Raw genomic sequence first — 26,450 nt, forward strand, 5'->3', positions numbered from 1 at the left:
TGAGATCCATATCACTTAAAAGGACAGGGGCAGCAACGTCAAAAACAAAGTAGCACATTGCAAAATAAACTAGAAACGGGAGCATCAAGCAGTAGGAGCTCTTGAGTATGGAAGGGAAATCAGAGACCTGCCACAATGGAGGGTTTGTCTAAGGAAGCAAAGATGTGAGGCAGCATCCAGGAAAGTAAGGAACACAGCATGGCATGGAGAGAGGCAGTCCGCAGAGATAAGCATCTGCTGCCGGTGACGCAAAAACTCAGGGTATCCATTATCATGTAGGTGGAAGAGATACCTGGAGCAGACAAAAAACCTGAAAGCCTGGTATGAGTCACAACAAAACCTCAATAACAGTTTTGAGGGAAAATTAGAACTTCATATAGAGGCAGGTTCTCACAATGCAAAGCTCATCAGTTGTATTTGTATGTGCAGAAGGCGTTGTGGGAGATGCAAGATGCCTTGCATCATTAGTCACCAGAGCCACAAACACATTTACCTGACAGAAGACTAACCGTTCACCTACGCAGCACCAGGACATCAAACTGCCAGGGCGTCCAGTGGTTGAGTCTGACCTACTCTCCTCTTCAGCTGCTTCTCTCGTTTCATATTTTCTCCAAATCATCAGAACATAACATGTCTATTTGAAAATCTCACATGCACTCTTGGGCAACTTGGCAGTGAATAACAGATGTCTAATTTTACCCAACTCAATGGTAATCATTTTACCTACCTCTGGAGAATATAAGGCTGAGTGGATCCACACCTTTGACCATGGGGTCAAACATTGGATGCAGTAATCCACCAGGAGTGTAGGGGGCACCCCCACAGTCCCCGCTGTGCGCGGGGTCCCAGTCTTCTCTACGTGAAGGGGGGCCCTTCAGCATTTCTGTGCCGTGTGCCTCTCTAAAGCAGCTGCAGTGTGCAGCCTACTCTGAGCTGATACCGTGCAGACCCAGGACCAAAAAGAAACAAAATAACGTATGTCCGAGCCTGCCAGGCACCTTACATGAGTGGGTGGGGGCGTGGGGTCCCCTGAAGGAGAGCATCCTCAAAAGAGCACGGTTCCTCCTTTATGGGAAGAGGCAGCGCACAAATGACTGGAGCAGAGGTAGGGGGATGTATGTCGTTACAACGCACACTTTTACAACGCATGCACTTACAACGCATTTTTTACAACGCAACATCCACTACAACACATTCCATTACATCGCATGACACTACAACGCATTTTTAAAAACTACCTTTACAACGCATTCCATTACATCGCATACTACCTTTACAACGCATACCATTACAACGCATAATATTAAATTGCATTTAAGGTAAGTATTGGATAGTATAGGGGTAAAAATTACTATTCTTACTCCAGGGGGTGCAACAGTAGGGTAAGTGTTGGATAGTATAGGGGTAAAAATTACTATTCTAACTCCAGGGGGTGCAACAGTAGGGTAAGTGTTGGATAGTATAGGGGTAAAAATTACTATTCTAACTCCATGGGGTGCAACAGTAGGGTAAGTGTTGGATAGTATAGGGGTAAAAATTACTATTCTGACTCCATGGGGTGCAACAGTAGGGTAAGTGTTGGATAGTATAGGGGTAAAAATTACTATTCTAACTCCAGGGGGTGCAACAGTAGGGTAAGTGTTGGATAGTATAGGGGTAAAAATTACTATTCTAACTCCAGGGGGTGCAACAGTAGGGTAAGTGTTGGATAGTATAGGGGTAAAAATTACTATTCTAACTCCAGGGCGTGCAACAGTAGGGTAAGTGTTGGATAGTATAGGGGTAAAAATTACTATTCTAACTCCAGGGGGTGCAACAGTAGGGTAAGTGTTGGATAGTATAGGGGTAAAAATGACTATTCTAACTCCAGGGGGTGCAACAGTAGGGTAAGTGTTGGATAGTATAGGGGTAAAAATTACTATTCTAACTCCAGGGGGTGCAACAGTAGGGTAAGGGTTGGATAGTGTAGGGGTTTTAATGTAATATTATGCGTTGTAATGGTATGCGTTGTAAAGGTAGTATGCGATGTAATGGAATGCGTTGTAAAGGTAGTTTTTAAAAATGCGTTGTAGTGTCATGCGATGTAATGGAATGCGTTGTAGTGGATGTTGCGTTGTAAAAAATGCGTTGTAAGTGTAGTGCGTTGTAAAAGTTGCGTTGTAAAGGTTGTTCCCCGAGGTAGGGTTGCCACCTTTCCCAGAGAAAAATGCCAGCTCTCTGTAATCATGTTTTAAGATTCTGCAAAGACGTGCACATGATTCTTAAGTAGAACTTTTTATGAAATGATCTGTATTCATTTTAACATTGCCTTTCAATCGTTGTTTACTTGAATTACCAGTCAAAGGCCATTATGGCAGCTGAAAACACATTTTAAACTGCTTTTTTCTTACATTAACTGTTAAAGGTCTGTGTGAATAAGGGAAAAAACATTCCAGTCAGGATATTAAATGCTAGTCATGCCAAGTAAATTCCCAATGTTTCTATTAAAGCATCTCACTAGAACCCCAGAGTTCTTGATTCTCTCGGCATGCTATGAATAAGGTGTCAGGCAAAAGTTTAAAGCAACATGCAATACATATAGTTTAAAAATAATTGGCAAATATATACCGGAAAACGCACAACATTGAAAAACGCAAGTGATCAGCTTTACTTAAATATTTTCAAGCACTTAGTGTATGTTTTATAAACCAAAGTAGACTTCAAAGAAGCTTGCCTTTGTGTTGCATAAAAAGAATCAGTGAATTCAATATTTAAATGACCACTTTAAGTTGCAGTATTGTAAAGCAGAGATCACAACCTCTCTCTTGTCAGATTTATCTGTTTTTTTTGCATCCTAGTTCTTGTTATTGTTCTTTTCCCATCATAGACAGGACTACAAGTACCAGAAGGCAATGCATCAACTACTCACACCTGAAATGAAAAATGTGAGGTTACTGTGTGTGGTCTAATGGATGATATCTTGTACACATTTAGAGCATGAAAGCCTTTTCCTTCATTGTTTCCACAAAGTACATTTATGTTTTCATACGGAAATAACAGGAATGTTCAGCAGCATTGCAATTTTAGTTTCCAAATTAAAAAAAACCTTCTCTCATGTACAACAAGGGAGTCTGTAATGCCAAAGCATTGTCTATGGGCCTGCGAGGAAGGGGACCAAGCACATGATTGTATTGGGCAGACAATGCCAGACGGCTGTTAGGGAATTATTGCTGAAAGGGAAGTCTGAAAGGTTTTACTGAACTGCAAATTGTGTTTAGTGCATATTAAAAAGACGGTTGCAAACCCTATGACTTTGGGAATCGTAGGGATTAGGGATCCAAACCAAAATGTTTTGGTTTTTAGGTTCTATGTTAGGTAAATAATTAATTTGTATTCAAGTGGCATGTGTATTGTGTGTGAGAAGATATGTGTTGCATGACTAACCCAGTAGGATACATTTCCTGTATCCATTACTTTGCATACGTCAAGTAAATTTACTTCCATCTATGATACCAGCAGCGTACATGAACCAAGTAAGTATTTTGATTATGGGTGAATTAGAGGTGGGCATCAAATAAAAATGTCTTGTTGAGTTTTATATATCAGTAGTGTTTGGGGTAGAAAGAGTGGTGAACCACAGGCATATTCATGGTTATGTGTCTGCCGTCAATGGTGTCTTCTGTGAGGGGGAATCATTATTTGATTTCCCCTTGTAGTATCTCTTGAATGTCTAATTTCTTATAGTGTGCTGTGAAAACGGGCATAGGTGGCAACATGAAGTTTGCATACCTCTGGTAAGCTGGATTTCCTTGTAGGCTGATGCTTGGGAAATGCCAAGTGTGACTCCAGTTAATCTCCTTCGGGAACATGTGGTGTAATATATGAGTATACATAATAATTTAGTTTCAGCAGCTGTATCCTCCTGAATGCTCATTTTGAGCCTGAGGTTCTCAGGTTTGTGTTGTCCAATTGTAAATAATAACTCTGTATACATTGCATCTCAATGAAATTGTACTGTGCTTTTAATTGTTTCCATTTCCATCTCTAGTATGCCTTTTGCCTTTATCCTCAATGGTTGTCTGACAGTATGGAGCTGTAAACAATATCATGTGGACAGAATATCGTGTCAAAAATATTGTGGAGCAGAATATCAAGAAGGTAAGTGCAAATAGGTGAGTATAGATTTACTAGTCTTAACTCCACATCTGCTTCCCATGAAGATATATGTATTGTCAAGATACATATATGTGGAGTTAAGTATAGTAAAACTTTGCTTTCCAACACGAACGTACCTTCACAATATTTTTGTCCTCAATATTCTTGACACAAAATTTGGTCCACACAATATTTTTCTTCTATATTGTTCCCAAAAACCTCACTCACTTATAAGGACGTGTGTAAGCTGTAGTGGTGTTTCTGTGTAGTAGAACTGTTTTCTCACACGTGATAATGGTTTGGGTTGAATATCAAGTAAGAAATACCTAATAGCATACGTGTGTATATCGTCTGATCAATCTCAACTTTTCAGCCAGGTTTAGCACTATGGAGCACATCATACTCCTTAGCCATCTATGTGTGGCCACAGGGCTTGACAATGCACTGACATGGCTCAGTGCAGAGCTCCCAGGCTTCCCAGATCAATGCATGAGTAGCCTAACCATACAAGGCATTTTCTTTGAATTCTTGGACTTGTAGTTCTGGTTTTATAATGGATTATAATAACACAATAAGCACTGGAATACTGAGGAGATTTTTCTTCGATATTGGGCATGTGGTCCTTCCTCGTTGTATTGTTCCGAAAGAGATTTCTTTGAAAAATGCGCATTAACCCTCACATAATCCGAGAAAATAGTAGAAACAATTCTCACCCAACACTCTCCAAATCTATGCCCTGCATACCATTCTGGAAAAGGTTGTGAATATAGAATGTGTTTATAATTCTCACTGGATTCTGATTGTAGTCTTACCCCTTACTCTGCCTTTGACACCTAGTAGGGCTTTTTTTTAAAAAGACAGTAAGGCGTAGAAAACCGTTAAAAATGACTTTTCAACACATGAGTAATACATTGAGTGTTAAACAGCCATACTTCACAAGTGGTTAGGTACAACTAACTTTGGGCAAAGTTAACAGTAGGTATTTAGTCCACAGTGAGCAATCACTATTTCTTTTTGCTGAATGTGTCTTTTCTCCTCCATAGGTTACTAGAATTGGAGCACAAGATGTATCCCTCTATAGGTACATCTTTAAAAAGTACATGAGTGTGTTACTCTTTTTCTATGTCCTTTCCGCACACCTTTTCAAGATCTAATAAAATTAGAAGCGGTCTAGATCCTGAAAAATCCCTCCTGAAAATTGCCCAGGAAACTAGATAAGTAGTTTAGCGCATGTGTAGATAACATTGAGATCATAGGTGTACATAATATTTCCACACATAGCCAGGTGAATTTTGATTTTTTGTAGGAGGGTTACTATTACACTAAGATATTAATAACCTGACATATCGTAGGTCCTTAGGATTAGACCTCAAACAATACGTAATGCATTGACATACACCAAAATCAATAAAAAATGTGGCTAATGGACTACATTGTGTGATTGAGCACCATCTCTTCTCTACAAGCCCTTTGTCCACCCATCATGGGCCAGTGCATACCAGGTCATGGTGGGAAGAAAACCAATAAAGAAGCACATCGCCTTTGGGACAATACCATGAGCAAGGACTACACAAGCATTATCGGAACAAAAGAAACCTTACCTGGCATCCCAAAGCTTACTGTGTTGTTATATTTGTCTTGGGAGATCCAGAAGGACTATTGTAAATATCCTCTTTACCATTTATACCATCCTCATACAGGGGTGTAGCTCCAGGGGTGGGGGGGGGTGTTTGGGGTGTTAAATCCACCTAATAAATGGATTTTGTGATAAATAGTAGGGTACAGCTGCTCTCAGTTGGGTAAGCTGAGGTGTCTGTCGGAATTCACCAATAGGTTTTACATACACACAGACAAAAATGCACACACTCTCCTCTTCTCTCTGTTTTGAAAGTCTTCAAAGATGTTGGTTATTTTACAAAATATTGTGTATTCTCTCACTTGGTACCCTTATCAATCTGTGTTCCTCTCCCTTTCCAGTGCCCCTCAAGTCCCTCCTCTTTGCGCCTTGCTTGTTGTGTAATATATTTGAACATGATGTGCAGAGTGATTGTTGGAAAATCTGACACTTCCCCCCCCATCTTACTGACCAAGCTGCACCCCTGTCCTCATCTCATAAAATAGTCCACAACACGTATGTGTTTGATATACAAATTCACCTAAAACTACAGGAATGTGTAGACAACAGAAATGAACCACCCATCTGCCTGATACAAATGCTTTTTAGAGCTAGAATGTGTTCTGAGGTCCATGGGAGAGCACAAGTGTGCCTTTCAACTGCTCATCCTCACTGAAGCACCTGCTACAATCTATCTCAATCAATCTCAAAGATGCATGACCATGTAGTACAGGTCAATGTTGAAATGTTGTTTACACCACAGGTTAATACTCATAGATGCCTTCTGTCACCTACAACTATGTTTAGGATGAATAACAACCATTTAAAATTTAACTCTGATAAGACTGAGATTGTCATCACTCACAACAAACAGGATCTGTGGAATCCCTCTTTTTGGCCTCTATCGATGGGCTACCCTCCTGAATCGAAGAAAGCTGTCTTTCTATCTTCTCATTTCAAAGAATATGTACCTAATTGCAATCTCAGGTATTGGCACAAGAATTTCTTCAGAATTACCCCTTTCAAATGGAAGAGATTAGGCAGGTCTAGATTTGCTGTATTGACCCCTTTGGACTTGGAATTCTATGCCCCCAGAGATTAGATCTTCCACAACTTACATGCATTTCCACAAACTCTTGAAGACTTGGCTCTTTCGACAAGCCTAAGATTAAATGTTCTCTAGCCGTATGCGGTCTTGCACTGACCAGCGCCAAGGAACCTCCCTGGTGAATGAGCGCTTTATAAAACTAATATACCATTATATAACAACTGCAGTGGATCACCCCCCACTAGACCCTATTAATTGTTATACAGTATGCGGTAAGGTGGGCAAAAAAAGGCATGATTGTTGTGCACCATTCAAACGATCATGCATCCTACAGTGACTTCTACCAGCATTGTTATAGTCAAATATTTGATAAAATCATACAGCAGCTATATAGATTGCAAGCACAATATAAACATTTTACCTGGGGTCTATTTGAAAGTGCCGTCCACTGACTGAAACAAAGGGCCAGTCTCTAAAAGTAAAAGCAAAATGTGAGACTCTATACATATTGATATATTCTTGCATTATAGTAAAATAAACTTGTAGCAAACTCTGTTGTACAGCAATTTTGTGTTCATTATGATGGATTTTTTCATATGAAAGTATCAATTTTTGATATCTTATTAATGTTTATTCAGATTTAATTATAATTAGTGTTTTATATCTGTACTCCATTCGCAAAAATGTTTTCCATGCAGCGTAATGCGAAGAATAACTGAATGGGAAATAAATTAAGATCAAAGAAACAAAAGGGAAAAGATGGTGAGGTAACCAAAGGGAAAATGATTAATGGACATGGAGAATTTAATAGACAGTACTTTGATATTTCAAGTAAAGGTTTGCAAAAATCGGAAAGCGTAGCTTTAAAAAACACACATAAAATTCTCCAAATGTTGGGAACCAACTGCAGTCCAAGAGAAGGTCTCAGGAGATTCTGGAGACTGGGGCATCAGGAGGCAGCTTGCTTTCTCCTGCCTTTATGTGACGTTCACATTGATAGTCTTTTCTTTCTCTTCATGCTCAAACTTCCTTTAGGTTACAGTTAGTATCCACCAGTAGGGTTGCGTTTTGAATAAAGGCTTGACTTTGTTGAGAGATATATGTTTACTTTTATCCACTCATTGTTTTTGCTTCTAAAATAGGTGAACAATTCATATCGACTGAAAATAGTATTCTTTGAAAAAAGACTATTTATTTTCTACTCCAGAATTCTGAAAAAGCAGAAATGGTCTTACAGCTGGCTAGATAGAGACCAGAACCTGAAAACTGTGTTACCGGAATCCAACTCTGTACTTTATATTAACTATTTCGTCGCTCAAACCAATATGCATAGCACTCACCCAATCTGCTTGTCAGTCCCTTAAAGCAGTCAACATACAAAATGCAAATGGCAGGGGTGCACGCTGATCATACCAGTGCACATTTTCTCCCAGATGCATCATAGTAAATGCAGTGCATGAGAACAATCACTTTGGGATACTCACATACAACAGCTGTAGGGCAACATTTATGACTAGTTGGGTGCACAGATGTTTGGTACATTAGACAAATTGTATTTTCCCATGGCAATGGTGACGGCACCACGTATTGCTCTCATAGACAATCAATAAAGTGCTATTGATGTATTTTTTCTTCATCAAACGTAAAACGCCTAAGATGTAAAGCCAGTACATGGAGCATAATTCAATTAAAATAGGTTCAGAGAATGTGAATTACAGACATCCAAACGAGACAATTTAACAATGCTCTTGATTGTTTTTTTGGTATTTTGGGAATGGTGCTTACCTCTATCTTTGGAATATCTGGACGGTCCATTTGTTGGAGCAAAGGTTGAGGAAAACCTATTTTGAAGAAGTATAAACGTGATTACTAAGGCATTGGTCAAGAAATGAGTCACATGAAAATCTAATGATTTACTTGCAAGAGTGATCCAAAAATATATTTTCTTTTTTAAAGTGTGGCAAACAACTCAACTCTGGCAGATATGAAATTGACATAAGTAGATATAGATGAGATTATAGAATCACAGGTGCATGGTATGGTCTATTTGGGACATTCAGGTTTACCTGTGCACAAGACAGGTACATTGGTATATCATTAAGCCATAGGAGCTCCCTCCAACAAAAACATTCCTTGAACCTAGCACCTGTTGTTGAAAATAAACACAGAGCAGGTTATCGACCATGGTAAACATACTTTGAATTGATGGGAAGCAAATTCGTGCTGTACGGATGATCCAATGGATGCACCAGGGTAATAGCCAGAAGCACACAACTAGTGTTCATGCCTCACCGGCTTGCTATCCCATAGTCTGCGTTTCATACAACACTGTATATAGACATGTATTAGGGTGTCAGTAATATCCGCTACCTATTTACGATGGCCCAGAAGATCTAATTCCTTATGCCTTTTTTGTCCCCGAAAGCCATCTCACTCCACACTTTCAGAAACTGTTCCTGCCCACTCAAAATTGTTTTACACAAACTAGGAACAAAGAGGTCCAAAAACAGCTCTGTCATCTTAAGCCAATGAACAAACCATCAATGTTATTTTGGTTGTCAAACTGTACTTTATAATGTCCCTGTTTTCTGAAATTATATTTTTTATGGTTCAGATGTTTTAGTGAAAAAGGTAGAAAGTGAGACTACACTGGCTAGAGATAAGTTGAGAGCTGTGGTTGAAAACCTTGACACATGTAAACACATCATTCAGATATTCCAAAGCAGGTTCTCAATTGGTTAAAAGCAGGTGGTTTTTTAACAGACATCACCATGTCTGCAAATCTTCCTCCAGGTTAGGTTTATTCAGATCAATATATTAACTAGCACTTCTTGAGCATGCTCTCACCTGCCCATAAATACCGATGGCAAATCACACATTTATGATGCACGTGAGTAATAGACCCTGTTCTAGATATATAACTTGGTCAGACAGAACTGGACTAATACAGACTGTTCTTCCTGGAAAAACATTAAGGAATGCCTACACAAAAATCAACATGTACAATGACAGTTGACAAAAGGGAGTGTGTTTAGTGGATGTTGATTCCAACTTTTAAATGATGTTCTTGAAACAGTCACAAAACAACACATTTCAATCTTTAAAATTATAGAGTTTTGGATCTTTATCTAACAGTTTAAAATCCTCTTGAATACCAGAATAACTCCCTCCTAACCTAACATTTATTGAAGCCAGCACCCTCCTAAAATATAAAACTTTAAAAATATATATTTATTGTCTAAATAGGTTTTCTTAGTTTCCTGCCCATTGTTCACCATCTCAACTGCATTGTAAACATACCACACCTTGCCATCCAAATTCAAGGTCTATATTCTTTCAAACAAGATAACTAAAACCAACAAGTAACCCATGACTCACTCTGACAGGTCACTCCGTCAATTTGGAAATACATTCACAAATGGTTAGATACTATCCTAATGAAGTCTTCCCTAAATCACATGTTGAACTGACATGCTCCAGCAGTGGTAGTTGATACTACGTTTTTATATTCTTTGTATGAATAACAGGAACTGTACCTCCTTTAACTGAACACACATATTGTATCTTTAAGTCATATCCATGCAGGTATCTTGACAGGATATTGTGACCAAAAACTTTATTTGACAGTTAATTTTATGACCTAAATTTTGTTTACAAAAATATTGCTCCATTAGACTTAATAATAGAAACCTACACCCATTGGGGTGATTTTTTTTGTACAATGTATGGTTGGATATCAGATCTTAAAAATAAAATCCAGAAAAACTCTTTAAAAATATCCTGGTATGTCAATGTGCATTTAGAACCCAATACAGCAAACAGGCAAAGGCCTGAACCATGAATGTTCACTATACACAAGGCGTGCCCAAGCCTTTATTCGCAGTGCTTATAAATAAGTCATATAGGTCTTCCTCCAAGATATTTACACTCTTTCTAATCTCTTTCTTGACTTTGAGAATCTTGACACTTGATCAGATGTGGGGGCACGTTCTCAAGTACCTCCAGACCAGGGACCTGCCTCTTCTCTTTATTCAATCCGCTTTTGGATTTGTTATTATCTGCTTCAAAAGTTCCACTCACCTCAGTTTTATTGTTCCTTGTTAATGTTTTTATCTATTCTTGGGTAGGGTTCACCCATATACCTTTATTATTAAAAATGATCCATTCTGGGGTCCTTATAAAACAGCAGTGTCCCTTGCATATTGATAGCATATATCTGTATTATCACATGATTACTCAACATGCATTCAGAAAATGCTCCAAAAATACAGGTAGAGATTAAATATCCAAGAGCAAAAGTATATTTGTCCATTGACTCATTACTATATATAGTTGTAGCACTTAGCAAATGTCTCCTAACATTCCACAGTTCAGCTAAAGCTTTCAGGTTCAACTCATATTCACTCTATTATACGTAATTTGTATTCTCTCCATTCATTAAACAAATGCACACCAAAACCCTTTTCCCGCTTGCACTAAGCTTACTATCCAAATGATTCCTTAAAAAACCTCTGAATGTCTTGGGAAATATTGTATGTGTATATGATTTCTTTTTGTGTTGTATTAATGAAAAAGGAAAATAATTTTTTTTTACAAAAATTTTAAAAAACCTTTGAATTGCATCCAATTAAATTGTGGTTCCCGACTGTTTGCACAAAATACTGTCAGGGATCAAACATTTACTCAAAGACCCCCCTCATTATCCAACTTATGTTATTAAAGGAATAAACAAAAATAACACACACATGCAATACAGTAACATAAATACAATGTCATCAATGTATTTGCCTGAGGTATCAAATGTTATGCCTAACCTTTAAGTGTCATGTTAATTTTTTTCAACATTGTTTACTAATTATTTAAATTCATTAATGAATTAATTATAGTGTAACAAGCAACCATACTTCATGCACCTTAAAATTCTGCCTGAGCTTGGATTTTCCTTATCCTTCTGCTCTTTTGATGTATTTTTCCTCTATTACCTGGCATTTATAGCACTGGTCTGGAGAGAGCTTTATTTTCATCGTGCAGCTCACGTAATCACAAAAATGAACAAATACATAATAAATACATGCAGAGGCCTTGGGTTAGCCCTGTTCATCCACAGGTCTGTTCAACTGCCATTCACCTTTTGCTTCCACCCCAACAGAATTTACCAGGGAGCAGTGGGTCAGCCCTCTTCTGCCATTGACTATTTTGACTTGTGGGTGACGGCGTTAGCCTGGTTGCCTATGCAAGGGCTGGTGGGCTAATACTTAACTTTGAGTTTTTTTTATTTTACCAATCTTAGGACCCGATGTAGGTAAAACCGAAATACTGAGTCCTTAATAGCGAATTTTACCGATTCGCTATTAAGGATTCGCAAAATTGAACGTAGGTAGGAATCGCTAAAATATTAGCCATTCCTTAATAACGAATCCCAAATTGAGATTAGCTAATAAGGAATACCTACCCGTTCATTCCTATGGGCTAGGAGGCCCATAGGAATGAATGGGAAGATATTCACTATTAGCGACTCGGTATTAAAGAATGGCAAATAGTGGGCACTATTTCAAGGGTGCCAGGGTGTCAAAAGGACACCCTGTTGCACCCCTGAAATGTGCATGTGTGCACATGTGGCGCACATACATGCCCTAAGGGCATGAATGTGTGCCACATGGCACTTTAAAAAAAGCAAAAAAGTCATTTTTTAAAGGAAATTGCTAATTACCACCAACTTGAAGTTGGTGGTAATTAGCGATTCCTTAAGGCGAAAATGCACTTACTTTTGTGCTAATTACATTGCATTTAAGGAATCGCAATTCCCGATTCCTTAAATGCAAGAGCAAAGTAAGGAATCGCAATTTTGCGATTCCTTATTTTGCTAGTAGGTTTAAACTCACCTACATGGCTCGCAGCCAAATAGCGATCGGTAATACTGGAATTCTGCTAATTTCTGCGTTACCGATCGCTATTTGGCCACCTACATCTGGCCCTTAATGCCTTTTTATTTTTTAAGACATCCTTGTATGTTGAATTATGTCTTCTTGTTACAGTAATTCAAAGCAAATAGTACCCTTTCTTTGTCTCAATAAGAATTGTATTTTTTTCCTGTGATGTGCATTGAAACCTAAAGGGGTTTCTACACTTATGCTAAGCACATGAAACATCCACAATTTTATATAAAAAATATATGCAATGGTTAATATTTTTTTATTTTAAGTATTTTAATGCAAGTATATGGCCGCAATGTTTAGACTGTGGCATGTGTTCGATTCTACTTTTATGTTTTGTGGCATATGCTTCCAATAAAAAATTCAATAATGCACCAGCTTGTTATGGCCAAATCTGCTAGCTTGGGGGTATGGTTGGCCGCCGAGCAAGATGGCCGCATAAGTAAGCGAGCTACGCCACCACCGCCTAAATCCCCCTAACATCCGTAACACTGCTTGGCCAACTGGGACTCCAGAGTCGTCTGTCAGTAGTATGGAGGCAAGGGAGACGGCAGGAGATCGAATTTCCAGTGGAGGAGTGCTCCGAGCAGTGCGAGGAGCTTTGAGGCCCGTTGGAAGTAGACCTGCTGGCATGGTACCTTGGGTAGAGGTGGATGAGAGAAGCCCCGCCCAGATAATGGGCTGGAAGGGTCATGGGAGTCAGTGGAGGACCGTCGGACCCTGACTGTGACCTGCTGAGTGCTGCGAGAGCCCTCGCACCACCAAGGGGGTGCGGTGAGCTGAGAGGCGAAGCAGTGTGGGAAGCTGACGCCTAGTGAGCTGCGCTGTGGTGGTGCTGAGTGATGGTGTACTGGGGGGGCTATTCTCACTTCACTTACTGTGACCGCTGCGGAGGGTCGGGAGCAGAGGACTCAGTGGTGCATCCCAGTGGCGGCTGGGGCTCCAGAAGTGGAGGCAGGCTGGACACAGGCAGTAGAGTGGCACAGTAGGCCACCACTCCATCGCGGCATGTGGCGAGCTGGATTGGAGGTACTCTCTTCCACAGACTTGTTGGGGCTAGTGCTGGAGCGAAGCCTGCCGGACACAATATAGCAGGTGGGGTGAAGTGCGGGACATCATCTCGGTCACCATTTCCCCTTCTGATTCTTCCTCTGCTGGTAACAGTTGAGATGACTGGTTAAAGGGCCTGCCTGCTCCGGAAGGGACTTCACCGTACAGTGGGGGTAGGCCCTGACCGCAGCTGGGGGAGCCCAGGAGAAAACAAGAGGTTGTCTGTGTAGCCCAGTGGGAGGTGAGAGGGGCCTGTACATGTGATCCAGGATACAAGTAACTGAAAGCAGCTCGTGATGGTAGAAAGTGCCACAAAAGAGGGGGGTGTTGGCCCATATAATTCAACAGGCACAACTATTCTTCAGCTGCCTTGATAAGACTGAATGGAGGTGGGAGTGATACCGACAGGCCGCAGGTGAGGCACATGACGCAGGCACAAACCACCTCTCGCCCCCTGACAGGCAGCAGTGACAGCTCCCCGCTCTAGAATCAGGTGTGGTTCGGTGGCCTGGTGAAAGTAAGGGCGCCTTGTGGAAGTCGGTGTAACCACTGCAAGATGGTTCATGACAAGAGAGGACGGCCCGGGCAACAAAGCAGGATGGAGAAATTCACGGTTCAGAGCCCTGCCCCATCATCATCAGACCAGGTGGAGGGAGACAGGAAGACTGCCATTAAGACGTGCCCGGCAAGGTGCCTACACTGAAGGGCATAATGAATGCAATAACGGGGGTGCACAGCTCCCGGGAGTATAAAATTGACTGTCACTACGGAGGTGGCCCTCTTTAGAGCAGACCTGCGCAAACCTAGACTTCAGGGAACTGGTAGTGAAGATCCCAGACATCTAAGGGTCCTCCTCTAGCGAGAGAGCGTGAGAGGATCAGCAGGGCGCTAGGTGGAGGTCAGACCAATCTTCAGAGGGCAGGGGGTGAATCAGGTCGAAAGAGCCCTATAGAGAAGACTTGAATTGCCCTACAGGTGAGATCCCCAGGGCCCACTAAGCAGGTCTGACAAGGCCTGGAGGAGAGGCTCCCGGAAACTGGACCTGCACTATTGGGCCTTGACTCTAGTATGAAAGCGGTATGAGCTCAAAGAACTGGGACACTTCGAATCAGAGCCTTGGATGGGACATACAATATTTTTGATTTTAGAGGAGGGTGATGGCAGGTGAGGAGCATGTCTGCTTGTTAGATGTAGTAATGTTGGGGAAATTTAGGGGCGACAGGCACTCTGCAAGTTTCTTGAGCAGGAAGTTAGGGACCTGCCAGGAGTTGGGGGGGTTTTCTCCAGTTTCACAGATACAGCTATGCAGAGGGGTTCTACCACAGAATGTCAACCCATTCACAAGCTGGCCCCTGAGGGAGAGGCCAACATTTTCCCGCTACCTCAGATATGCTGGTGGCTACATTCAAGGTCATCTCATGGAATGTGAATGGCTTAGGATATAAAATAAAGAGAGGAGTGGTCATGCAATATTTAAAGAGATAGGAGGTGCTGGTGCAGGAGACTCATTTAAGGGGCCACTCCTGCAAGGCATTGGAGGGACAAGGGTATAGAGTACTGGCCCATATAGAATTAAGGGAAGTGGAGATTCTAATCGATAAAGCAACACTTTACGCCCATATTAGAACATGGCTAGATGAACAAGGCTGCTTTGTAGTGTGCTCGGGCACCTGGGATGGGGAGGTGATGAACATTTCTCACTCTGTGTAGCGCCCAAGCTACACACTGCCACCTTATGCGAAGTGGGAGCCCTATTGCTCTCACTGCCACCGGGAATATTGGTATTGGAGAGGGAGACCTAAATCTGGCAATGGATGAGCAGCAAGCAGGAAACGATTGGGGAGCGGAGCCCAGCCCCTTGACCCAATTAGTAGATACCATGGGCCTGCTGGATATTCCAAGGGAACATCATCCTTGTGACAGGCAATTTACCTGCTATTCAGGGGTCAACAGGTCCTTCTCTAGAAAAGATTACCTACTGACACATTGCATCCATAGAGAAAGGTTTAGAGGGACATGGGTTCTGGCCTAGGTTATTTCGGACCACTCCCCCATCTGGGTGGAAATGACTGGAAGGAGTGGGGCAGTGGAAGTTAGATCCATGGTATCTGAAAGATAAGCAACTCAGAGACAAGACTAGGTCTGCCATGGAGGAATACTTTACAAATAACGAGAGCTCAGTAAAGTCAGTGTGCAATTTGTGGGAGGCCTACATGACTGTGGTGAGGGGACAGGCCATGTCATTGGTAGCATGGCACAAGAAGAAAAGGAGGGCCTAGTTGGACAGACTAGAGGCAGAGGTGCTAGATTTAGAGATAGAGTGAAAAAAGCAGCAGAAAACAATCTGGTCCTCCTGCTGAAACTGAAACAGTATAGGGATGTTGCAGAAAATAATGCATGGTTGGCTTTCCTAACCACCCAATGCAGATTGCATGAGGTGGGCAATAAATCTGTTCGGCTCCTGGAATGGCTGGGGAAGAGGGACTGAAAGCGGAACTGGGTTGTGAAAATCAATTCAGCAATTGGTGAGACAGCCACAAATCATCAAGACATAGCCAAAGTATTTGCTAAATTCTATGGGGAGATCTATGCGTCCACCCAGACCCGGTTGTTGGAGGACATACAGGAGTTTTGGGAGGGAATAGTCCTCCTGGTACTCTTTGCACAGAACAGACAACTGCTAGATAACAATGGTATAGATAGAACAGGTCATTAGAGAGTTGCAGTCAGGAAAGGAGAAGAGTCCTAGTGGTCTCCCTTTACAGCTCTATAAAGGGATGGCTGCTAGAGTGGCCCCTTACCTTTCAACATGTTTAAGGAAGCCATCCGGAGGGGAGTCCTTCCATTTGACCAGCAGCTGGCCACACGTGTGACAATTCTGAAGGAGGGCAAACCACCATGCAGATGTAGCTCCTATCAGCCATTATCCCTGTTAACTGCTGAGGTCGAAATTTTGACTAAATTGTTGGCCAACAAACTGGAACTGGTGATAGTTGACTTGGTACATCCAGACCACTTGGGATGCATGCCTAATAGGGGCTGCATGGCCTACCGATGGTGGTTCTCTGCCTGGATGCAAAAATGACCTTTGACTCTGTGGAGTGGCCCTTTCTGTTTGGGGTGCTGGAGCACATGGGTTTTGTACCGTAATACCGGAAATGGGCCCACCTGCTGTACAGCCAACATATGGCATGAGTCATGGCTAATGGAGAGTTGTCGGAGGCCTCTCAGCTACACAAGGGGATGAGGTAAGACTGCCCGCTCTCACCAATGCTCTTTGCAGTGGCTCTTGAGCTGGTCGCGGCATGGATGTGGAAGGACGGATTGGTGCATGGGTTTTGATGGGATGACAGAATTTTGCTTTATGCAGACAATATCCTACGCTACGCAGCACAGATGAAGTCCAAAATCCAATGGCTCCTACACATCTTCCATCTCATTGGATCGTATTAAGGCTATACCATTAATTGTGAGAAGATCTACATCTATCTGACATCAGGGGATGGGGGGGCAATATAAGGAGGCCTCCCACTGCAGACATCCATGGAAAGCTTCCGATATCTGGGCCTCCGAGTGACGAGAAATGAGTAACAGTTTCTCAAGGACAATCTTTATAGTCTCCTGGATAAGTTCAGGAGCAATGTAAAGCACTGGAGGACTCTACCCCTTTCCCTGCTAGGTAGGGCGGCTCCATATAAAATGATTATGTTGCAGAGACAGTTGTATGTATTCCAGAATACACCCTACAAAGTTCCAGATACTTTCTTCGAGCAAGTGAACAGCGAGATGCGGCTCCTACTATGGAACAGCAAGGCACCTCCCCCCGCATACACGCAATGTTGCAAGGGTCTGGACACAGGCCAAAACCCACGTGGGCTGGGGGAAGAAACTCACTGGGGCTACCCCGCTGTGGGACAGTGATGACTTGAGGGAGGTTGGCACGCTGGAGGACATGCAACCATGGACACAATCGGCATCTCCACACAGGGGAATGTCCGGGAGGACCAGGGGCTGAAGCCCTGGGGGAGACTCTGACAGGCGTAAAGCCTTGCGAAAACCAAAGTATTTTGCTATCTGAGGGTGCAGCATGCTCTTGCGGCGCATATCCCTAAAAGGGATTAAACTGACAAAGCCTCGCCTCTAGAAGATAGGGTGTTGGAGGAACCATTGTCAAGGGAAGCTAACTCCCTCATGTATCGGAAAATAATGATTAACTCGCTGGAGAGGCTGCTGAAGATGAGGGAGGATTGGGAAGGAGACGTGGACCCCCTCAAAGATGGGGAGTGGGAGGAAGTGCTCCAGGCTCTGAGGGAGATAGCGATGAGAGCTGGGTTTCGTTTAGTACAACTCTGACTGCTACATAGGGCATACTACACTAGGGAGACACTTGGTAAGATGGGGAGAATGGAGTCTCTATTCTGCAGTTGAGGTTGCGGGCAGGTAGGAGATTTTCTACATACGGTATGGTCCTGTGAAAGAATACAGTCCTACTGGGAGGCGGTTGGTCAAGGCCTCTACAATGCCACCGGGGTTCAGGTGACACAGAAGATAAAGATCTTGTTACTGAACATATAGGGGGAGGAGGTGATGCCGCGTTACATCAAACTACTACTAATGGTGGGACTGGCAGTGGCCTAGAGGAATATCGCAAGAAAATGGGGGGTCAGGGAACCCCTGATGGGCAAGAGAAGGAAGGGGACATGGATTGGTGCATGATGTCTGAGAAACAGGTATATGCTGGGTGGGGGTGTCCCAATAATGGGAGAACGTATAGAATCCCTGGGGAAGATACCGGGGCCTAAAAGGGTAACTGCAACTGAGATTGGGAGGGAGCTGCGGGCAGGGCAAGAGGGGCGGGTAGGAGCAGGTTGATAGGGTGAAAGCAAAGTTGATTTAACTGTCAAAGATAGACTATTTTCAATGAGTATAACTTGGGGGGGGGACACGGTGGCTGCCACTGACTGTTTGTTGTATGTTACAAACTCAATAAAAATATATAATTTTTATAAATCTTTTAGCTTTGCCAGTGCTTTTTTGTGTGTCCTTTTGACTTTCATCATTACGATTTTAGGTAAAGTTTGAGTATTATTTCAAGACTATTTCCATTCTTCCTCCTATCATTTTAGCTTTTCTAGCTTTTAAAATTGACTACATGGGATTCAAATTGATGATGTTCCAACTAGTGAACTAAGCGCATGCATCCTTGCTCCACCCTGTTGCTTTCAGCTCACACTAACTTGTTTTTTTTATAAATGACTCTAACGTAAATTGGATCACGGTCTGAATTTTACACAGAAGGTTCAGTATATGTTTTGTTAACATTCTAATTTACGCAATTTAAGCCAGTAATTATTACATTAGGTATATTCTTACCATGATAATCAAAGTCTCAGGATCTATGCTGATTTATTCCTTGGATGTGGGATGCAGTAGCTTCCCTCCACCAATCTGCTTCCACCCTACACCCAATCACTCATTACAAGCCAGTGGCAGAGACTAGAATATTGCTACCCCAATCACAAGGCAGTATCCCCCCCCCTTTGCCATCACCAATTGTTCACCAATCTCCTCTCATGTAAGAATCATGTGAAAAAAGCAAAAGGAACAAATGATGGATAGAATGATTAACAATGCAAACATTCACCCCAGCCGTATAGATCTGGGTTTAATCCATCGTTCTTTTGCTCACCACGCCCTCCCAGTTTAGACCAAGGCTGATACGGGTGAAACCCCCAAACCGGTCCCAGGACAGTTGTTTCCTGTCCAGGGAGGATCTGGCCTGGCAGTTTGGGCTAGAGTGTTCCCATGGGGAGCAAGGTTAAGACTGATTTGTATATGGCTGGGTTTCAACTGGAATGGCAATTTATTTAGTCCCAGATCTCTGTAAAAGGGGGAATGTTTGACATTGTTCAACATTCTGTCCATCAATTGTTCTTTTTGCATTTATCAACCCGAGTGGGATGGGTATACCCAGACGTGGGTCCCGTGCTCTCCATGCCACTGGAGTCAAGCTAGTCTGGCTGATGAGGGTGAAACCCCGAAACTGGTTCCAGAATGCTAGTTTCTGGTCAAGGGAGGACCTGGGCTGGCAATTCAGGCTGGACTGTTTCCATAGGGAGCTGGGTCAAGACTGATTTGCACATGGCTGGGTTTAAACTGGAATGGTATGGGGAGCAAAAAAACGATGGATTTAGGCCTAGATCTCTGTACTGGGGTGAATGTTTGACATTGTTCAACATTCTGTCCATCAATTGTTCTTTTTGCATTTGTCATCCCGAGTGGGAAGGGTATGCCCCGACGTGGGTCCCATTCTCTCCATGACACTGGAATCAAGGTAGCCTGGCTGATGAGGGGGGAAACCCCAAACCCGGTCCCAGGATGCTTGTTTCTGGTCCAGGAAGGACCTGGCCTGGCAGTTCGGGCTGGACTATTTCTATGGGGAGCAGGGTCAAGACTGATTTGTATATGGCTGGGTTTAAGCTCGAATGGCATGAGGTGCAAAAAAACAATGAATTTAGGATCAGATCTCTGTATTGAGGTGAATGTTTGACATTGTTCAACATTTTGTCCATCGTATTCCGCCTGTGTTTAGGACACATGCATTCCAAACATCGTCTTTTGTATGAACGCGTCTTTAGGATGCATTTGTTCAGCATGCAAGTCGTTTTAACGACCTGCTTTAGGGGGGTGTTGGATGTTGGAATAGTTTAATTTACCATTCCAAATCCAGTCTGCGCAACAGTAGGGAAGGTGTTGGACTTTAAATCCAACACCATTCCACCAATGCACCCCCTGAAAGCAAGCCGTTGTTACAACTTGGTTGCTGAATGAATGCATGCTAATTCCACGTTCCTTCTATTGCCGGCACTGTGTTGGTACAGCGTGATTCCGGCTTCGTCCTAAAGGACGTTTCCTGTGAGAATCACATGGCAGTGTAAGCCAGCAATAGCATTCTTCCACCTGTCCCACAGGCCTCAGTTTATCCCAAGGCTTTTCTCTCAGATGTTGTGCATGTGGGTGGGTGGGGAGGGGGGAGGTGGGGTAAACGCCTCCTAAGAGCCTCTAGTGCTATAATCAGAACAAAATGTGACTGCATAGACTCAACTAACCCCAACTGCATGGAGTCAAAAAAGCATTCCAGTTCAAGGTAGTTTGACAGCTGTGAGGTAAGTACTGATTTAAAAATGGGAGATTAGAGGTAAGGGAATAGTAGCCCTAGGAACAGATTATTTATGCTTGATTCTTCAAGAGCAAGCTCCCATTTTGGAAAGCCAAGATAGCTCCTGTGATGGGATGTGCTGGCTACCAAAGTGCATCTGCCTTACAGCTGTTGCTTCACTCAGCTGCTTACCGTAACTCAACTCATAGAGAGTCTAGTTCTGCATCCATAATAGAATTTGAAGCCAAAAGCAGAAGTGGAAGCTGTAAATATGCTGGATGGGTCTATTCCACATGAGCAGCTTGGCGAGCTCCCAAGCCATCTGCCTGACCAATTAATTTTGGGTAGCATCAAGTCACGGTCAGATTGACATTTAGTAATGATTACAAAGAGTGAGTGACAGGAATGTATGCTTTTATATTAGGGGTGGGTGGTAAACTCCGCTCTACTGGCGGAGTTTGTGGAGTTTTGCCCACTCCTTGCTATGCCTAGAGCGCGGAGTTCCAGAAAAACTCAGTAAACCGCTACATGAAAGAGTTTTTCTTGCGTGGGGCTCGGCAAAGGTAAGATAGCGAGCAACAGTGAGAAAAATTGAGTGCTAGGACAAGTCCTGGTGCAATTTCTCAATACAGGCGGCCACGGCAGGGCGCTACTTTTCGCTTTGAAAATGCTGCCCCTCAGGTAGAAATCTACTTGAGCAGCAGAAAAAAGCAGCGCCCTCTGACGAGGCGCATGGTGCAGTTCACTCTAATTTTACAACTGGGAACAAGTTGCCAGCGCTAAGAATCAGCGCTAGCAGCGCGACATGCCAAAATTTCACAGCTCACCGAATCTCACTACGTTTTTATGTAAGTCCACTGAATTTTGCAGGGGCAAAACTCCACGAGTTCCGCCCACCGGTATATAATATAACAGAAGTCTGTCATGAATAATTGAACTAGAACTCCCTTAATTCCAAGACTGAGCTGCCTATTAACTCTAGAACTGCACAAGAACAAATACTACTACTACAAGCATCCACGGGGTCTGATTGTTGGGCAATTGATGCAATGGTCAAAATAATAATCTCTCTATCTTGCACTGGAGCAAATGCAATTGGGCCTTAGCTTACTGTGAAAAAAACCTATATACCTTTCAATGTCCATCCATGTCAACACAATCAAATCCTATTTCTTACTCCATATCCACTCCAAAGATTTAGAAGAGCCTAAAACACTGGTGCTAATATATTCCCTTTTTACAAAGGACAATATGTCCTTATTAAGAGTTCAACAGTAAAGTTTTTTGTTAAATAAAAAACCTTCAAAATGTACCAATCATAGAATTTCAAGAAATAGAGAATCAGAAACACAGTGTTATTTTGAGCCCTACATGGAACTAAACACTGATGACGATCTCTTAATTGTAGCAGGGGATTTTAATGTAACATACAAACCCCTGGATGTCTCTGAGAATTCCATCACAGACGTAGAAGAGAAGAGGTAGGCCATTCCAAGATTGGAGTCACCACCTACTAAAAACTGTAGAGCTACAGTGAACCAGATGACATCCCTAACTATGAAACTGGGACTCAGGTCATGCAATGGTCATACTTGATCAGCCATTATTCACTCACACACTTTTGACAGATCTAATCAAATAAGCAGAATAGACTAAATTATGTTATACCCACAACAATGGACAGCTATTGAGGACATGGTAATAACTGATTGCAAAGACAGCAATCATAACACTTTCCGTCTTATCATGAAAGGAATTATGAACCCCTTAGTGACTCCAACCAATTTCCTAACACATAGGCAATTGGTCTTTTCTAATAAGAAATGAACAATAAAGCGGGTACACAAACAACAGCAATCCGGGGCAATAGCACGTATACATACAGAGGTCGACGGTGAGATCAAGTCATTGGTACAAGCCGCTGTTAACTTTTCCTGTTTCAATCTGATCAATAATTTAAATTCAGGGGGAGGAGCCTAGCGCTTGACCAAGATGGCCGCGTGAGCTTAGAGCTCCCGAGACCCTCGCGCCCTCCGTCGACTATCCTGTCTCTAATCCTGATGGTATGCATGGCACCGTGTTGCTGAGTTGTCAGGGAGGCGATTGATGCTACCCACGGTCGGATCGCCCATCGGGAACCGGACTTACGACTGGCGGAAGATTGCGGCCTAACTCCCGGGGATGCCAGGGGCTAGAGTTGGCAGGATGCCCGACTCCTAGTTGATCAACAACGGCCTGGCGAGGTGTGAACTGTCGGATGGAGGTCCTCGCTCTTTCACTTTCGGTTTCGTTCCCTTTGTCTGCCCGGACACTGTAGAGCTCTGGGTGGCTTTATTACCCCAAGGACGCTCGGCGGGCTACTCTTGCAGCACAAGGCAGACCTGCTCACTCCTTATTCCTCTCTCTGAGAGGGAACAGTCTTAACTGCATTGGACTGCCTGGAGTCCATTATGTCGGGCAAAGCAGAAGGGGATCGGCTGAAGACTAAGTCCACCAGGCGGGTAACGTATTCCCAAGTCAACAGTATGGACCGCTACGCCCTCCTGAAAGCATCGCCGAGTGGATCGAGCCAGGCGCCGGATGCCCAGAAGGAGGACTCGCCTGGGACACCGGAGCTCTCCCTACAGGATGTCATGGGCGCGCTCGACGGGATGCAGTCCTCGATGGGGAGACAGTTCGAGGCCCTGGCGCATAAGGTGGATGCCATCCTGGTGGATGTCAATCTGATCCGCTCGGACCTGGGCAAGACGAACGAACGCGTTAAGAACCTGGACCACAAGACCACGGGCCTCACTGATGATGTAGCGGATCTGCAGACCGAGGTTCGGAAGTTGAGGGCCGAGAGTGACCTAGCCGCCCGCCGGCTGGAGGACTTCGAGAGCCGGGCCAGGCGCAACAACGTGCGCGTCATCGGGGTCCCGGAGTCCTCGGATGAAGCTTCGGCGGACCTGCTGGTGGAGGATTTGGTCCTCAATCATTTGAAGCCTAAGGGCCTTGGAAAGTTTTTTGCGGTGGAAAGGGCCCATAGGGTGCCGGGCGGGCGGCCCAAGGTGGGTGCCCCGCCGCGGCCGATTGTCGCCCGGCTCTTTCATTTTCGAGATCGGGACGCTATCCTGCAAGCTTCGAGGGTGACGGGCCCAGTCCCCTTCCAGAATGCGTCGGTGAATTTTTATCCGGATTTCACCCAGCAGGTGCAGAGACAGAGACAGAGCTTCCTGGGGGTGAAGCGGAGACTTCGGGAACTGGATCTGAAGTATGCCATGCTTTTCCCAGCCAGACTACGGGTGGTGCATGAAGATCGTACATTCTTTTTTGACTCTCCTGTTATGGCCGACGAATGGCTGGACGCTTTGCCCCGGCGACGGACGGGGGACGACACAGCCGAGCATGGAGACAGTGGCCGGGATGGACAGGGCTGATATCCCAGAGCCGGCCTGACTTGATTTGACCATCCTTGAAGATTTGAACAGTGTGCAGTAACTGTGGAGGGTTGCGGGAGGGCGAGGGGTGCTCTTTTCCTCCCTTAGGGTACTTTTTGTAGATTTTTTGTTTTTGTAGGGCGACAGGCACACTGCAAGTTGGGGGGGCTTTGTAAGCTGCAGCAGGGGTGCAGGGTGGGGGGAGTTTTTGGGATTTTGAGTTTGTTGTTGGGGGGTTTATTCTTGCAAGGCATGATGATTATCCTCAGGGCTGTTCCATGGTGGCTCCTCGGGTGTGGGGTGGGCCTCTTTCCGTTTGAGGATGGGGGGTAGAGGCTTAAGTGTTATAAGCTGGAATGTTAATGGTTTGGGGGATCGCATCAAGAGGGGGATTGTTTTGCAATTTTTGAAACGCTCAATGTCAGATGTTGTCCTGCTGCAGGAAACGCATCTCATGGGTAATACGTGCTATGCCCTGAATAGGAATATAAACTCATTGCACACTCGGGATTCTCTTCTGGGTCCAGGGGTGTGGGCATCCTCGTTAGAGCATTGTTGCCTTTTGAGGTGGACTCCACCATTGTTGACGACAGGGGGAGGTTCGTGGCGGTGGCGGGGCGGTGGGAAGGAAGGACTTTGGTTTTGGTTTCGGTTTATGTCCCGCCGGCCCTGCAGGCCTCCACATTTGCTGAACTGGGCAGGGCTTTGCTGACTCTCCCGGGGGGAATGCTGGTAGTGGGAGGGGATTTCAACGCTGTGGGCTCCGGACTGTTGGATAGATACCCGCCCAGGGACACAGGGGGGGCTCAGAAATGGCTTCCAGACTTCCTGGATACGTTTGGTCTGATAGACTGCTGGAGGCTCCGGCACCCCACACAGAGTCAATACACGTTTCACTCCGGGGCGCATGGTAGCCTCTCCAGGATAGATTACCTGCTCACTCTGGCCGCGCATGCCTCGTTGATATCCGAGGCGAGGCACATGGCACGCGGTATCTCTGACCATTCGCCAGTGTGGATCCGGCTGGATCTAGGTCGGGAGGGAGGAGGGAGGGTGGCCCCCATCATCCCATGGTATTTCCGAGACCCCAAGATGCGCAGCGCCCCGGTAAAGAAGGTAGATAATTACTTTAAGGACAATCTGGGAACCGTGGACTCGGCGGTGTCGCTGTGGGAAGCTTTTAAGACCGTCCTTCGGGGGGAAGCCCTCTCCCTGGTGGTGGCTGCCAAGAATCGGAGGGATGGCGAGGTGCGGCAAGTGGAGGAGGAGATCGCGGCCCTTGAGGGGGCTATGGAGGAGGAGGTTACAGAGTCCTCACTGCATGACCTTTGCTTGAAGCAGGCGGAGTATAGGGACCTGGTGACGAACGCCGCTAAGACCCTCAGTAGGGAACAACAGGGCCGCCTGTATGACGTTGGTGATAAGGCAGGGAAACTCCTGGCGTGGTTGGACAGGAAAGAACGGGTCAATAGAGTGGTGCCAGAGTTGACGGGAGAGTGGGGAGAGGCGATTGTGGAACCTGAGGGGATTGTGAAGTGTTTCGCGGAGTATTTTCGTAGGGTTTATTCCTCGGTGTCGGACAGGCCGCTCGAGGACTCGTCTGATCTCCTCCGTGATATCGAGTTGCCCTGCCTCTCTGACATAGATAGGGACGATTTGGATGGTGACATAACGGTTGACGAGGTGGCGGGGGCGATTCGCGCTTTAAACTCGGGTAAGGCCTCTGGACCGAATGGACTGCCGATCGACCTGTACAAACTGTTCCCGGATAGGGTCGCCCCTCACCTGCGCGCCATGTTTTTGGAGGCACGGGGGGATGGGATCCTTCCGTTGGATCAGCGGCTGGCGTCGATCGTGGTCATACATAAAGAGGGTAAACCCCGAGATAGGTGCGCCTCCTACCGGCCCATTTCGCTCCTCAACGCTGAGCCGAAAATTCTGGCCAAACTCCTGGCTACCCGTTTGATTAGGGTACTTGGCGATTTGGTCCACCCGGATCAATCTGGCTTCATCCCGCACCGAAACACAGCATTAAACCTTAGGCGTCTTCATGGCGTCATCGCCAGGGCGGGCACGCTGCGTGAACCGGCTA

General features: G+C 44.4%; 1 protein-coding gene across 1 annotated transcript in view; it reads right to left on the bottom strand.

The window, feature by feature from the left end:
- The window catches only part of NMS (neuromedin S), a 367,775-nt gene that overhangs the window by 148,285 nt on the left and 193,040 nt on the right, over positions 1–26,450 (bottom strand). Inside the window, exons 2-3 of the mRNA XM_085623803.1 lie at positions 8,583–8,638; positions 7,219–7,269 (exon numbers count right to left, since the gene is read on the bottom strand). Of these exons, the coding sequence (XP_085479929.1) occupies positions 7,219–7,269; positions 8,583–8,638 (107 nt within the window). The remainder of the gene's footprint in view (positions 1–7,218; positions 7,270–8,582; positions 8,639–26,450) is intronic.

The sequence above is a fragment of the Triturus cristatus genome, chromosome 8 (assembly GCF_964204655.1).
Source record: "Triturus cristatus chromosome 8, aTriCri1.1, whole genome shotgun sequence".
NCBI classification, from domain to species: Eukaryota; Metazoa; Chordata; class Amphibia; order Caudata; family Salamandridae; genus Triturus; species Triturus cristatus.